This window comes from Cryptomeria japonica, chromosome 1 (assembly GCF_030272615.1).
Source record: "Cryptomeria japonica chromosome 1, Sugi_1.0, whole genome shotgun sequence".
NCBI classification, from domain to species: Eukaryota; Viridiplantae; Streptophyta; class Pinopsida; order Cupressales; family Cupressaceae; genus Cryptomeria; species Cryptomeria japonica.
Genome location: NC_081405.1, coordinates 199511915 through 199524730, shown reverse-complemented (window position 1 = coordinate 199524730; position 12816 = coordinate 199511915). Strand labels below are relative to the sequence as shown.

The 12816-nt window shown below is 35.6% G+C and overlaps 1 protein-coding gene across 1 annotated transcript in view; it reads right to left on the bottom strand.

Annotated features, from left to right (window-relative positions):
- Positions 1-12816, bottom strand: part of LOC131070134 (protein DETOXIFICATION 46, chloroplastic) — a 239690-nt gene that overhangs the window by 101671 nt on the left and 125203 nt on the right. Inside the window, exons 6-9 of the mRNA XM_058005669.2 lie at positions 12441-12579; positions 12150-12287; positions 11992-12060; positions 11703-11813 (exon numbers count right to left, since the gene is read on the bottom strand). Of these exons, the coding sequence (XP_057861652.2) occupies positions 11703-11813; positions 11992-12060; positions 12150-12287; positions 12441-12579 (457 nt within the window). The remainder of the gene's footprint in view (positions 1-11702; positions 11814-11991; positions 12061-12149; positions 12288-12440; positions 12580-12816) is intronic.

Sequence of the window (12816 nt, the reverse complement as noted above, 5' to 3'; positions counted from 1 at the left end):
TTTTAAAACTTTCCAAATGCCCCTCTTGCCCGAAATTGCCAGGAACAACTAAACTCGTGGAAGGAGTAAAAGCGTTAAAACTTGGGAAATTTTCAAATGACCCTCCAAGCGTTAAATTTAAATATTTGTTAAATTATATTAATCAATTTTTCAAATTGATTTATTGAAATGAAATTGATCGTTCGCAGGTCGTAGGATGTCATTAAAGAACCAGGAGAAAGACCTGAAATGCAAATTGAAGAAGGATCGCAATCAAGGCCAGGCGCTGAAGACTAGAAAAGAAAAAAGATGTGGGAATGCGTTGCAGGAGCGCGAGAGTGACCAAACATTGGGAACCGTGCCGCTGAACAAAGATGAAGTCCACCACGACCAAGGACCAAAGAACACTCTGAATGCTGCAAGTTTATGCCTTCTCGAGAAAAGGCACACAACTGGATTTAATTCCAGGAATTCAATTTCTAAAAAGCTGAAATTGTTTTATTGTAAAACTGCTTGTAGGTCCCACTCAGATATTTTGAAAGAAAGGGGAAACAAGTCAATTGTGGACAATTATGTCCAACTACCGAAAAGACTCAAATTGAAGCCAAATAGTGGCAGGTAGTTGAAATTGTGGTTGAATGGATGAGTGAGAATTTAATGGGCATGGGTTAAGGCTGCTAGTTTCTGGAAGGCAGATCAGGACCCTTGGATGCAGTCCATCCTGCCCTCTGATTCAAAATTGTAAAAACTATAAAAGGCAGAGGCCTTTCTTTTGTAAAGGGTTAGATAGTTAGAGATTTTTGTTAAATAGTTAGACTCAAGTGAGAGAGTTAGATTTTAGAGTTACAATAGGTTAGATTTTAAGCAGTAGCATAGAGATGCTACAGAAATTGTTGTAATAGGCAGCTGAAATCAATAAATTAAACATTGATTTGGTGTTTATTGTCTTGTTTTCATCCTGTTTGCATGGTTTCTCTCAGCATTTTAGATAGATCTTTCTGTTTTGGGTGTGCGGGTGTTTTAAAGATTCAGGCTCATACCATTGAGGATATACTGATTGTGTATCCTTTTGTATGGTTAACCTGAGCCTTTAATTGTGCTTAGTTCAATTGCAAGTGTCTGAGCTGTGCCAGAATTGGGTGCTTAGCCATGCATCTCCAGTCTGAAAATCTTCCAAGTCCCTTTGAAGATTGCACCGTTCCTACAAGGTTGTGAGCTATTCTGGCCAAGCAGGAATTGGTTATGTTGAATCCGTCTACCCGCATACCCGTGTTGTTAGTTTTAGATCTCCTAACCCTTTCCTTTTGCTCTTTATTACGTAATTCGAGAATTGCAGCAGACCAACTTGTTGCAAATCGTAAGTCCCCTTGTGTTTACAGCAAAAACACATCAAACCATTGAGCAATCCCGCAGTCAAGACCTGACAAACAAAACCTTGAGGTTGTCCCCTTTGATCAAACAAAAAACAGCATTAGGGGTTTCCTTATCTCAAGAGAGGATATGATACTCAGCGAGTTTATTCTATTCTGCATTGGCCGGATGAAGTCGCAAGTTCAGCGATTTTAGACACGTCAACACTATTATACAAGGTTATATGAGAATAAGGACTTATTATCAGAGGTATGTATTAAATATTCGGACTAAAATATTTTATGGATGCAGGAATAAGTCATTTGGAGAATAATATTTTATCAATGACACACAAATCTTATCGCTGGACAATAAAATAATATTTTTGTGGAGTTACGAATCATTTTCCCTAGACTAGTTTATATTTCCACATCTACTAGTCTGGCGATTATTTTGTATTAACATTCTGAAGAGTATTATTATTTAGTGATTATTGTGTGGAGTGGACAAGCAAAGAAATATTTGGGGAGTTTATTGATTATGTTGGGTGTGTGGGTCCCTATATGTGGGCAGTTTATTATTTCATTGAACATGGGAACGATATTACATTTGTTATCTCCTTATTATGGCATGAGAAGTAATATCATTAGCATCTAGGCGATTAAATAAAATACTCCCAACATTTGTATTGGAGGAATTTAAGGAATCAGGATTTAATAATATCTGCGGCTTATAACTATCAAACCTAAAGTTTATTGCCAGTTCAAAACTATTGTATGGTATCCATCCAATGTTCATTTGTTATTGATATAATTGTGGCCATGGAAGTTGCTTGCTAATACGATCATTTGGGGAGTAACTAACCAATAAAATAGTTAGTTCCTTAATTCGATATTGGTCGATGCGACTTCCTCCAATATTATTTTTGGTGTAATTGGTATTCTTTTTGTTCTTTATTACAATGCTAATATGATATAGGTTTATCTCGCTTAATTTCCTTTCAATAGATTCTTATTATTGATTGGAATGGCATTGATCATTGGAATGTGCCACTCATTATCTTCATAGTGTAATGTCCCCTATTTAATTTCTTCGAAACTGAGGACAATTAACTAACACTTTACATCACAGGCGACTACTTTTCTAAGTAATTAGTCACCAACCTTGAAATAGATACTATATAAAAAGAATTATGAGTTACAATCTGTTGTATGATATATCTATTTCTCTAGCTTGTTGTAATTGACATCTGGAACACTATATATACTCTTTCTGCTGTTTCTAATATGATGGGTATACTTATGCCATTGGTCTTCTCCTTGCCACCTATAGTGATGATAATTAATCACTGTGTCTGCTCGTTCCTTTGTGGTAAGCAAATAATGGTGCCCTGTCCCCTAAACAAACAATCTTCGACACCTTCTTATATCTTGACTATGAATATGATAGGTTGCGTTCCCAAAAGATATGTCTAATGCTTATTCATTAATGCTTCTTTTTGCATGCTAATCGCACTTTTTCAAATTATAATTGGATTAACTAATTAAGTAATAGTCCACTAGTATTAAGTATCTTCATAATAATGATATGTCATCGGCTAGTTTCTAATATTCGTTGTCTACATAACCTTCTCCACTATCGTATTATTGAGATAATGACCATCAATTAAATACTATGTATCACCCCCGCAAATAGAGTCCTCTAGCATATTTGTCTACATATTTGTGTTTGTTGGTTTACACATCGTAGCTATGTAGTCTTCATAATATGTAGTGTTTATAGTAAACACATTCCTCAGTTTGACTGCCAAGTATATCGACTATCCTTCTTCCACGCAACTATGATACTAGGTTGTTACATGTTTTTCTGTGCAATCATAACAGTTGATGTTATACATATCAACTTCCATTACGATTGCTGCCTACGTTATTATCGTATGCTCCTTTGTTTATTCAATCGAGAAGAGTATCTGCTATCTTTGCCATCTCCTATTCGTGCTTCATCGATAACCATCGTTCTGCATATTTAGTCGATCTCTTCATCATTATGGCTCAATCAATATCTTCAGCCCGATGTATGTTCTCCTGTCTTGGCCAGCAATCATAAAGAATGATGAGTCCCGTCGTCCAAAATAGAAGGGACTCTTTAATAGTCTTAGTACAAATCTTCCATATTCCAAACTCTTCCATTCTTCCACGGGAAGGAGAGTTTCCAATGCATAAGCAAATGTCAAACTTGTTCTTTAGTGATGCTTGGTCTATTCCATACTTCATATTTTAACTCTTATATATTAGTTTATCATGTATGATCTTTAGAATATGGATGATGAACGACAATGGTATTAATAGTTTCTTGATATCGTGCTTGCTCTTTTAGTAATAAGTTTAAATCTTTATTTAAAACTTATTTTAATCATTGATTAATTTTAGTTGTTTTCAAGTATGGAATGGGTACATTACAGTCTCTCCCTCTTGAATTTGCTTGTCCTCAAGCAATTTTCCTCACTCTTGTCTCCTTCCTTGGTGAACCTGCATATAGATTAGTAGTACAAACATATAATCATATAAGTTAAAAAATGATAAATGTTAGAAAGATTACTACTTTGTTTCTATTGCATCTGTTGCAACTTGGAGGGACTAGCTTCCTTGAGCCATTGCCCAACTCGAGAGGGACAAGCTTCCTTGAGCCATTTTGTCCACATGCAAGAGATTGGCTTCCTTGAGCAATCTCTATCCAATCTTGAAAGAGACTGACTTCCTTGAGTCAAGCTGCCCCCCCTTTGGCTTCCTTGAGCCCTTATTCTTACTTAGGATGTTGACTTCCTTGAGTCAAGCTGGCCATCTTTGGCTTCCTTGAGCCCTTATTCTTACTTAGGGTGCTGACTTCCTTGAATCAAGTTGCCCATCTTTGGCTTCTTTGAGCCCTTATACTTAGAGAGGATTGACCCTCTTTGTGTCATCCTACTCATCTAGACAGGGTGTTGGCTTCCTTGAGCCATGTCGCCCCCCTCATGGGCTTCCTTGAGCCTTTATACTTAGAGAGGATTGACCTTTTTTGTGTCATCCTACTCATCTAGGTAGGGTGTTGGCTTCCTTGAGCCATGTCGCCCCCCTCATGGGCTTCCTTGAGCCTTTTCTTCCCCAAGTATTTGATTGGCAGCCATTAGCTTGACCTCCATTGTCACTTCCCTCTTTCTTGGTTATTGTAACCACATTGCTTTCCTCCTCAAAATGTCTCCTCAGGGATGTGCCTTAACTTAGTCCTGAGACAACAATTTTAGCTTAAAGTGAGAGTTGTAATATACATAATTTTATCAGTACTAAATATATATTATTATGCTATTTAACTTTAGAATTTAAAGAATAGTTCAAAGATAGAACTTATCTTGATAAATTTCTCTAGGTTGTGTTGGTGTACGTTTTATCATATACCAAACACTTAGAATAAAATACCACAAGGATACTCTATCCTCTCCTGAACAAAATCACTACTTGTGCCAAGATTGCAAGAAAGACCACAAGGTGACTCCAAGGTCTATATGTGCGAACAAGCGACTTTAGTGGGATAGCTGCTTGGGTGGTTCCCCTTGCTTGGATGTATTCCATTGCTTCTTTAATCTTTACTCCAATGGCCTCTCGTTCTAGTGTGATGTAGGAACAATATTCATCTACTTGAATGTTTGATTCAATTTCTTCTTTCGATTTTCTTCCTTCATAACCTAAAGATGTTGCGATGCTTGGTTCTTTTGATGCAAGACTAAGATGCTCATTCCAGATGCACTTCCTTGGCAATTCTGATAATCCCAACTGACTTCTAGCCTGGTTGATGACTTCTTCACATATAGAACAAGTGAATTTTGAATGTGGTTTATTGTGAATCCGACACCAACGAGGAAGCAACACGCCTTCAAGTCATTGATTACCTTGTTCTATCTGATTTTGAATTCTAAGTACGAACCTTAGGAAAGGATCATTTCCATTGCCCTCATTGTCAGGCTTTATGTACAATTCTAGTTTTGGAACATCTCAAAAGAAAATTTTCCCTTGTAGAACAAATCCTATCCTTGACAAGAATGTCAAGCAATTCATCTCATCATGTTGGGTCATTTCATGAATCCGGCAGCTCCCTGGTACAGCAAATCGAGACGAATTCCTGGGGTGCAATTGTGGATTCAAATTTTCCTGAATCTTAGTGATGTTCACAAGGAGACTGTCCTGATAGCAGGAAATATGAAACGATCGCCCATCCATCGAGAAATCTCTTTTTTGATTTTTTTGTTTTCTATTTTTTTTTTTTTTTCAATTTTTCAATTTTTTTTTTTTGGATTTTTTTACATAAAAGAGATCTAACATATCTCTGATTTGGCAATTCAAAGTTCATACTGCTTCCATCCAGCTGAATTTATCCACTTGAGAAAATAAACAACAAAATGTTCAGCCCTCCTTCTAGCGCCAATTTATTTTGGTGTACGTTTTATCATATACCAAACATTAGAATAAAATACCCAAGGATACTCTATCCTCTCTTGAAAAACCACCAGTTATGGTAAGGTTGCAAGAAGACTATATGGCGATTCCAAGGTTTCTTTGGTCAGGTCTTGACATGTGGATAGGCTCAATGGGCGTTGTGATATGCTGGTAATACACAAAGGGACTTATGCTTGGCTCATTCTATTCACAATGGAGATTTATCGTTTGAGTTTTGGATCATAGATTTCAAGAAAACTGAAAAGGAGATGAGGGTTTAGAAATTCTAATCTATTCCTAAGAATTCAATAGACGATAAAGACTGGGTGAAACTAGTAACAACACTTTGTTTCGCCACACTTAGGACAACTACGCAAAGCATGTGCAATCTTCTAAGGTTGTGCTCAAGATTTTCACACTTATGAATAATTCCAACACTTGAACAATATTACTCAAAGTAGAAGTTAAGCATCCACATCAAAAGCTCAAGCTAACTTTACACATTGAATGAAAATCATCCATTCAATAAAAGTATGGCAAAAAGTTTCACCAATCTAAACTATCAAATCCTTCATTCATCTAACATACATGAAATAAAATCTACACTATGATGAGGGAAATAAGGGAAATAATCACCATCAATTCGAACAATGTATTACTTATTATTTTGGCAATCCTAAGCAACAATTGCTTATCTCAACATGTTTTGCAACATGCTCCCATGATTTCCAAATGAGGATTGAGCTCAATTTATAGGCTCCCCAATTACAATTCAATGGCCAAGATTGATTTCCAATCAACAGTCGAGATTAAAACAACCTAACCCTAATCAAAGTTTCCCAAAATAGATCACATATCCATCGGATGAGAGACAAGTGGCACAAGATGCTATTTTTTAGGATTGCACAGGTAGTGTGTTCAATGAACCTAGACATGTTGACTTGAATTGCCCAATTTGTGCCAAAAAAATTGCACGTGGGAGCTTGTCTTCGACTCTTTAGAAATGAAATCCTTCAAGAAATCTGAAATTTCTTTCCATACTTTCGCCGAGTCTGAAGACTTTTCTTTCCTGACGCCTGGACACTCTTTTAGGTGCCCTGAATTTGGAGAAGAATTTGATTCATCTCCTCTTTATTTTTCTCTTTGTTCTTCTTCTTTCTTCATGTTTACTCTCCAACATTTAGTCAAAATTTGATTCTTTTGGTTGTGGAAAATTCCACACTTAGCCATTTTTCATGTATCAAACTTTTATCAGCCCGTTCGTTTGATTGACCCTTGATTTCATGTGCTTGTCAAATTTATTTTCCTGCTTGATTGTTGGTTTGATTTCATGTGAATTTGTCAAAATTTGTCTTTCCTCATAACATGCCAGCTTGATTGTCTTCTTGTCTAATGGATCAAATTTTGAGGTCACCAATCCTCCATCTTCACATATTCCATTTATGCCTTGGACAAATTCATGCCTAAGTTTGATCAACTTGCTTGGACAATTTTCACTCCTAACTCTGAATGTGCCAATTTATGTTTTCTCCCTCTTAGGCTGTCTTAAACAAGGAACTTGAATGTGTCTGACATATTAAGGTCTGTGTCTTGGAACAAATTTGTGTCAGTCTTTATGTCTTGGCATGCTTCATGTCAATTGGCTTGTCCTCGGACTTGGAATATTCTTGAACAATCATCCTTCATGATTGATGGATCGGAAAAGTTCGGACAGTCACATGTCCTCGTCTTTGACAAATTTTGGAAATATAATCAGACAATTTGTCTTGCTCTTTGTCATGTCATCTTGGCAGGCTTCAGAAGTATGATCAGACAAATTGTCTTCCAATTTGTCAAGCCATCTTGTTCTTGGAAGGACAAATTTCATGCTTTGGATTGTTTGGCATGCTCGAAGGCTTTCCTCTTGGCAAGGCAAAGTTCACATATCCTTGGACAATTTTTTATTTGCTCTTGATTTAATTGGACAAATTTTGTGCTTAGTTTCTTTGGACAAAATCTTTAGACATGTCTTATTCCTCAGCAAATTTTGGATGACTTTCTTCCTTGGATATGTTGAGACATGGACCAGCTAGGACTCAAACCTAGGACCTTCCATACGCTGTTGGAGTGCTCTACCACTTAGCTACTGCCCCCTCTTGGACCAATCCATCATCGGTCCAGGTGTGGCTTATTTCCAACACCAACAGCCCCCCTTAAGCCACATCTCTCGTGTGCTTGGGGCTCCTAGCCTGGATCTGGCTCTGATACCATGTTGAGACATGGACCAGCTAGGACTCGAACCTAGGACTTCCATACGCTGCTGGAGTGCTCTACCACTGAGCTACTGGCTCCTCTTGGACCAGTCCATCGTCGGTCCAAGTGTGGCTTATTTCCAACACCAACAGGATATGAAAGGGCGGACTTTCCACATCTTTGGACAGATTTTGGTTCATGCTTCATTTCAAACTTGGAAGGTTATCACATGTATATCAGATATAAACAATCTTCCTCTTCCAAGGCGGGTTTGGAGATGATTAAATACTTCCTTGCTGATCATGATAGCAGCAGTTGGACAATGTGAATTCAAATTACTTTCTAGTTTATTCTTCCTTACACAAATCCACTTTCAATTTGCTGTCTTGAATGATTTTGGATGAGTTTTTGATATGTATCTTCCTCAAATTTGTCTTGTTTTCTCATCAGAGGCAGATTTGATAATCTTTTGGACAAGGTGAAGTGCATATTTGGGAGACTTTTAAAAAGGCCATGTGCAGATTTGATTGATCTTTATCTCCTTAAGCAGATTCAGGGATGAACAATGGTGAATCTTTCTGAATATGATAAGATATAAAGAGCTTTATTGTCTTATCATCAAACCTTCAATTTGTTGCCCTTAGATTTGCTTTATATGGTCAATCCTCCTAAAATCTAGTCAGACTTTGGAGTGATTTTCAAGAAGAATTGAACTTCTTTCTTGAATCTGCTTTATAACTTCTTCTGGAGATGTTCAAGGTAGAATTTTCACTTTCAAACTGTTATCAATGGCGAATTTGAGGAAAATATTGAACTTATTTCCTTCAAACCCTTGATTTTGCTTTATTTCTCATCCAAATTCTTCTGAAAATTGGATTTTGGAGCTGCTTCCTCTGAAGAATATGAGTTTTTTTTCTTCAAACCCTTGAATTTACTTTATCTCTGCAAGACTAATTTGATAATATGATCAGATTTTGGCATGAATCTAATAATCTTTATGCCTAAGAGCTGTTCACTTTGATCTCCAAACCTATAGACATGGCAGATTTTGAAGTTGGATAATTTGATCATGCATTGAAGCTACTAGCTTCTCTCAACTTTGGCGAAGTTTGACAGAGTTTTGATGCTTCCTTCTTTGCTATACAAACTTCTTCTTGGCAAACAAAGTATTAATGAATGGGCATCATGTCTTTATAGCTTCTTAGCAATTTCTAGAAGCTTTGTGTTTTATTCTATCTTTAGAAAATTGAAACCCTTTGCCTTCTTCTAGAAGGAAGCTTGGAAGATTCTCAGAAATAAGAAAGTTTTATTGTTTTATCCTCCCTCTAAGAAGTTGGACTTTAATCCTTAGAAGCTTCATCATGTTTTAGAAAGTTCTATTTGTTTTAAATCTCCTTCTAGAAATTCGAACTTTAGGGTTTCTGTCATTCAATTCCGACTAAAAAACCAAAGGGTTTTTCGTCCTCAAATCCCAACTAAAAGCCAAGAGGGTTTTTGTCTTCCAACTTCATACACCCTAAGGTTTTCATCCTTGGATTATAAGATGAGCACAAGTGTTCAAGCTCTTGAAAAGATTCGATTACAATACCAATGGAAGTTCTCTTTGAGTGATTTGCCTCCTTTTATAACTTCCTTTTACGCTCCTTTAATTTTAATTTCCTCTCTCCTAAAATTCCATCCAAAATGTTCAAAAACACTTTTCAACAATAAAATAATAATAATTAAGTTGTCTTCTTAAAATTAAATTACTAGGCCTAACTTAAAATATTATTATCAATCATTTAAAACATTATTATCAATCATTTCCCTAACTTTATCCCTTAGCCTATAGGAAATAAGAAATAGGCCACAGGTCTTCCCAATTATTTTAATTTGAAAAAGGGAACATGACAATATGCCTTTCAAATAATATATTCGCTTTATATACAACAATGCCAAGCAATAAAACATGAAGAAGGTTATAATTAGCAAATGGAGGTTGCAAACTAGAATTTGTGTATAAAAAGGTTATTGCATCCCTTTGTCAGAAATCTTTTTCAATAGAACCCGAACAACTCCTAAAGCAACAATCAAAAATATTTGACACTCATTTCAGCAACAAACAATTTGCATAACAAGATTGGAAGTCTTCAGTAAAGAAGTTAATTTAGACGGCTTAGAACAATGAAATTATGCCACAGCAGTCCTATCATCAAAAATAATTTTTACCACCAGTAGTGAGCAGATTTTCATAACAGCAAGAATTTTTAGCATCAAAGATCAGCGTTTTAAAAGCATGCCTGGTGTTTGAAAATGTAATGTCCCCACTAGAGTTACCTCAAGAAATAGATTATTATTATGAAAAAAAATTATTACACAGATTTAAAATCAAAAGTAAACTACCAAATTCTCAATTAAAGGAGACATGATAACTTGCTAAATGCCTTCAGGAATTTTTCCATGCATAGCATACAATCAAGAGAAATACAAAGTTTGATACTGCAATACATATTGTTTCATTTTGTCTTTATCAATTATATGATTTCATAATTTATCAGCTGTGTAGGGTGTTCTTAGTTTGTACATTTAGTGTGATTTATGGTTATATGTTTTATGTCTGTGTGCGTATGTGTGTGTGTATAGTTTGTAATTTTGTGCCTGTGTGTATGTCTATAACTTCCCCCTTGCCATCCCCAAGATATAGGAAAATTTTTGTCATCCCCAAAACCCTATATGCCCATCTCGGAAACTTGGGAAAGCACTGGTCATATCCCTTCAAATCTGCTTCTATTTGGATTACTTCTCTAAGTTTCTCATAACCAAACCAAACAATACCATTATTTAAATGGTATTTTTGCAAAGTATATTTTTGCCTTTTTTAACTTCTTCTAGCCAAAGTTTAAAAAATCTGTGCAGATTCACATTTGTCCACATCCTGTTCTCTTGTACTATGATCGTATAATTGAGAAACACTGATAATAATGTGTAAACAGTTACATCCTTATCCCAATATACACTAACTTTGCATTACACTAGATACTGATCTATATGTTAATATGTTTGAATTATGATGCTAAACAGTACACAATCAGTAATAAAAATGAATAGGACTGTTTCCCAGTAAGAAAATTCCCAGCTATCACCAGTGAGTGACTCCTTCTTCATATAGCACAATTCCATTCTTACTACATGAATCTTCATATACAGCACGCATAACATATGTTAATTAGTAATCTATAATCTTGCATCAGTATTATTTACTCTACAGAAAATATTAAAGCTTTGTACAAGTAAACTGTTTTCTTTAATTACAAGTTCTTTCAAATGATTAAATTTAATTGATAGTTGCTACCCCAAAGGAAGAGCTCCTCTGCAAGCAGAAAAGGTGATGGTACATGAAATGTGAAAAACATAGAGAACACACTTTGTCTTTCAATCTGTTATCTACTTATCACGATTGTTAGTGTTTGCTTTTATTTTCTAAGGACAATCGGCTCAAAAATTTTGTTGGTGCCCAGACCTTAATTCATGCTTCATCCCACTTAATAGAATATATCAAATTATAATGCTGAATGCATATGATTTTCAGGTTCACAGAAAAAACATTGACATTCTGATCAGATTTAGAGTTTGAAGCACTAGCACGAGACAAGAAATTGTGAACATTTATAAATGAAATATAGAGGCAAAACAGACCTTTTTCAGGTTCCGATCAACACCATGAATTAGTGCTGGCATAAAGGACTGTGCAGTTTGTGACAATGGTTCTCCAAAAATGGTACACATAGAAAATACTCCTATCATAACCTGCAGTACTAAAAGTCAAATCTAAGATAGATTTAAACTATCAATAGTCCTAGAAAATAATTGTTAGATCAAGCTTTAATGATACAATAAATTCTTAGTGAATGACATATGAGTTTTCACAAGTTTTTTCCTTTTTAAATTCTTTGCATCATAAAGCAAAGAAAAGATAGTAAACTACCTGATGGGCTGCAAGCATGTCAGGTCCCATTGATGTTATAATATATGTAACGATTGAAAAAAAAAAAACCTAATGTCAAAGAAAGATCATAATAGTTAGTGCTACCAATGCATAATTGGGCATGAGTGATGCAATAAAATCCATGATGCACAACTTACCCTACTTATCAATGATATAAATACAGGAGCAGCAAGTTGGACAATCTGTACGAGATCTTTTGAGGAAGGAACAGAGAGTGCAAATGCATTGTAGCCTTTCTTGTTAACTGATCCAAGCATCAAAATTGTTGCAACAAACTGTTTATGGTATCATATGTAATGATTCAGATCAGAATTTAAAAAAATACACTGCACTGAAAGTCGAATAAAAATGTTAATAACAAGTGGTCCATAGTAATTGCACTCAATATTATATATAGCTATAAGACCAATCAAATAAAATATTCTAACCTGCGACAACATTGTTGCCCATGCAGCACCAGCAATACCATAGCCACATATGTTACATAAGATAATATCTCCCAAGCCATTTAACAAACTGGCGACAGATAATACCTTCAAAGGGCCCCAAGAGTCTTTCATAGCTAGGCTGATAGGTAAGGAAGAGTCAGAATCACATTTATAAAAACATAATAATCAAGCAGAGCACCAAGCAGGACTGAAATTTTCACATCTAGATATTCTTGGCTGTATTAGTGAAGAATGTGGGAAATTTACAAAAACAGCTATTTTCAAGATGCATATGCAAGCACACTGATGCAATCTCTTTTACGTAAGAATCATTCTTTGTCATACACCATTACAAACAATTTCCAACAAGACATGT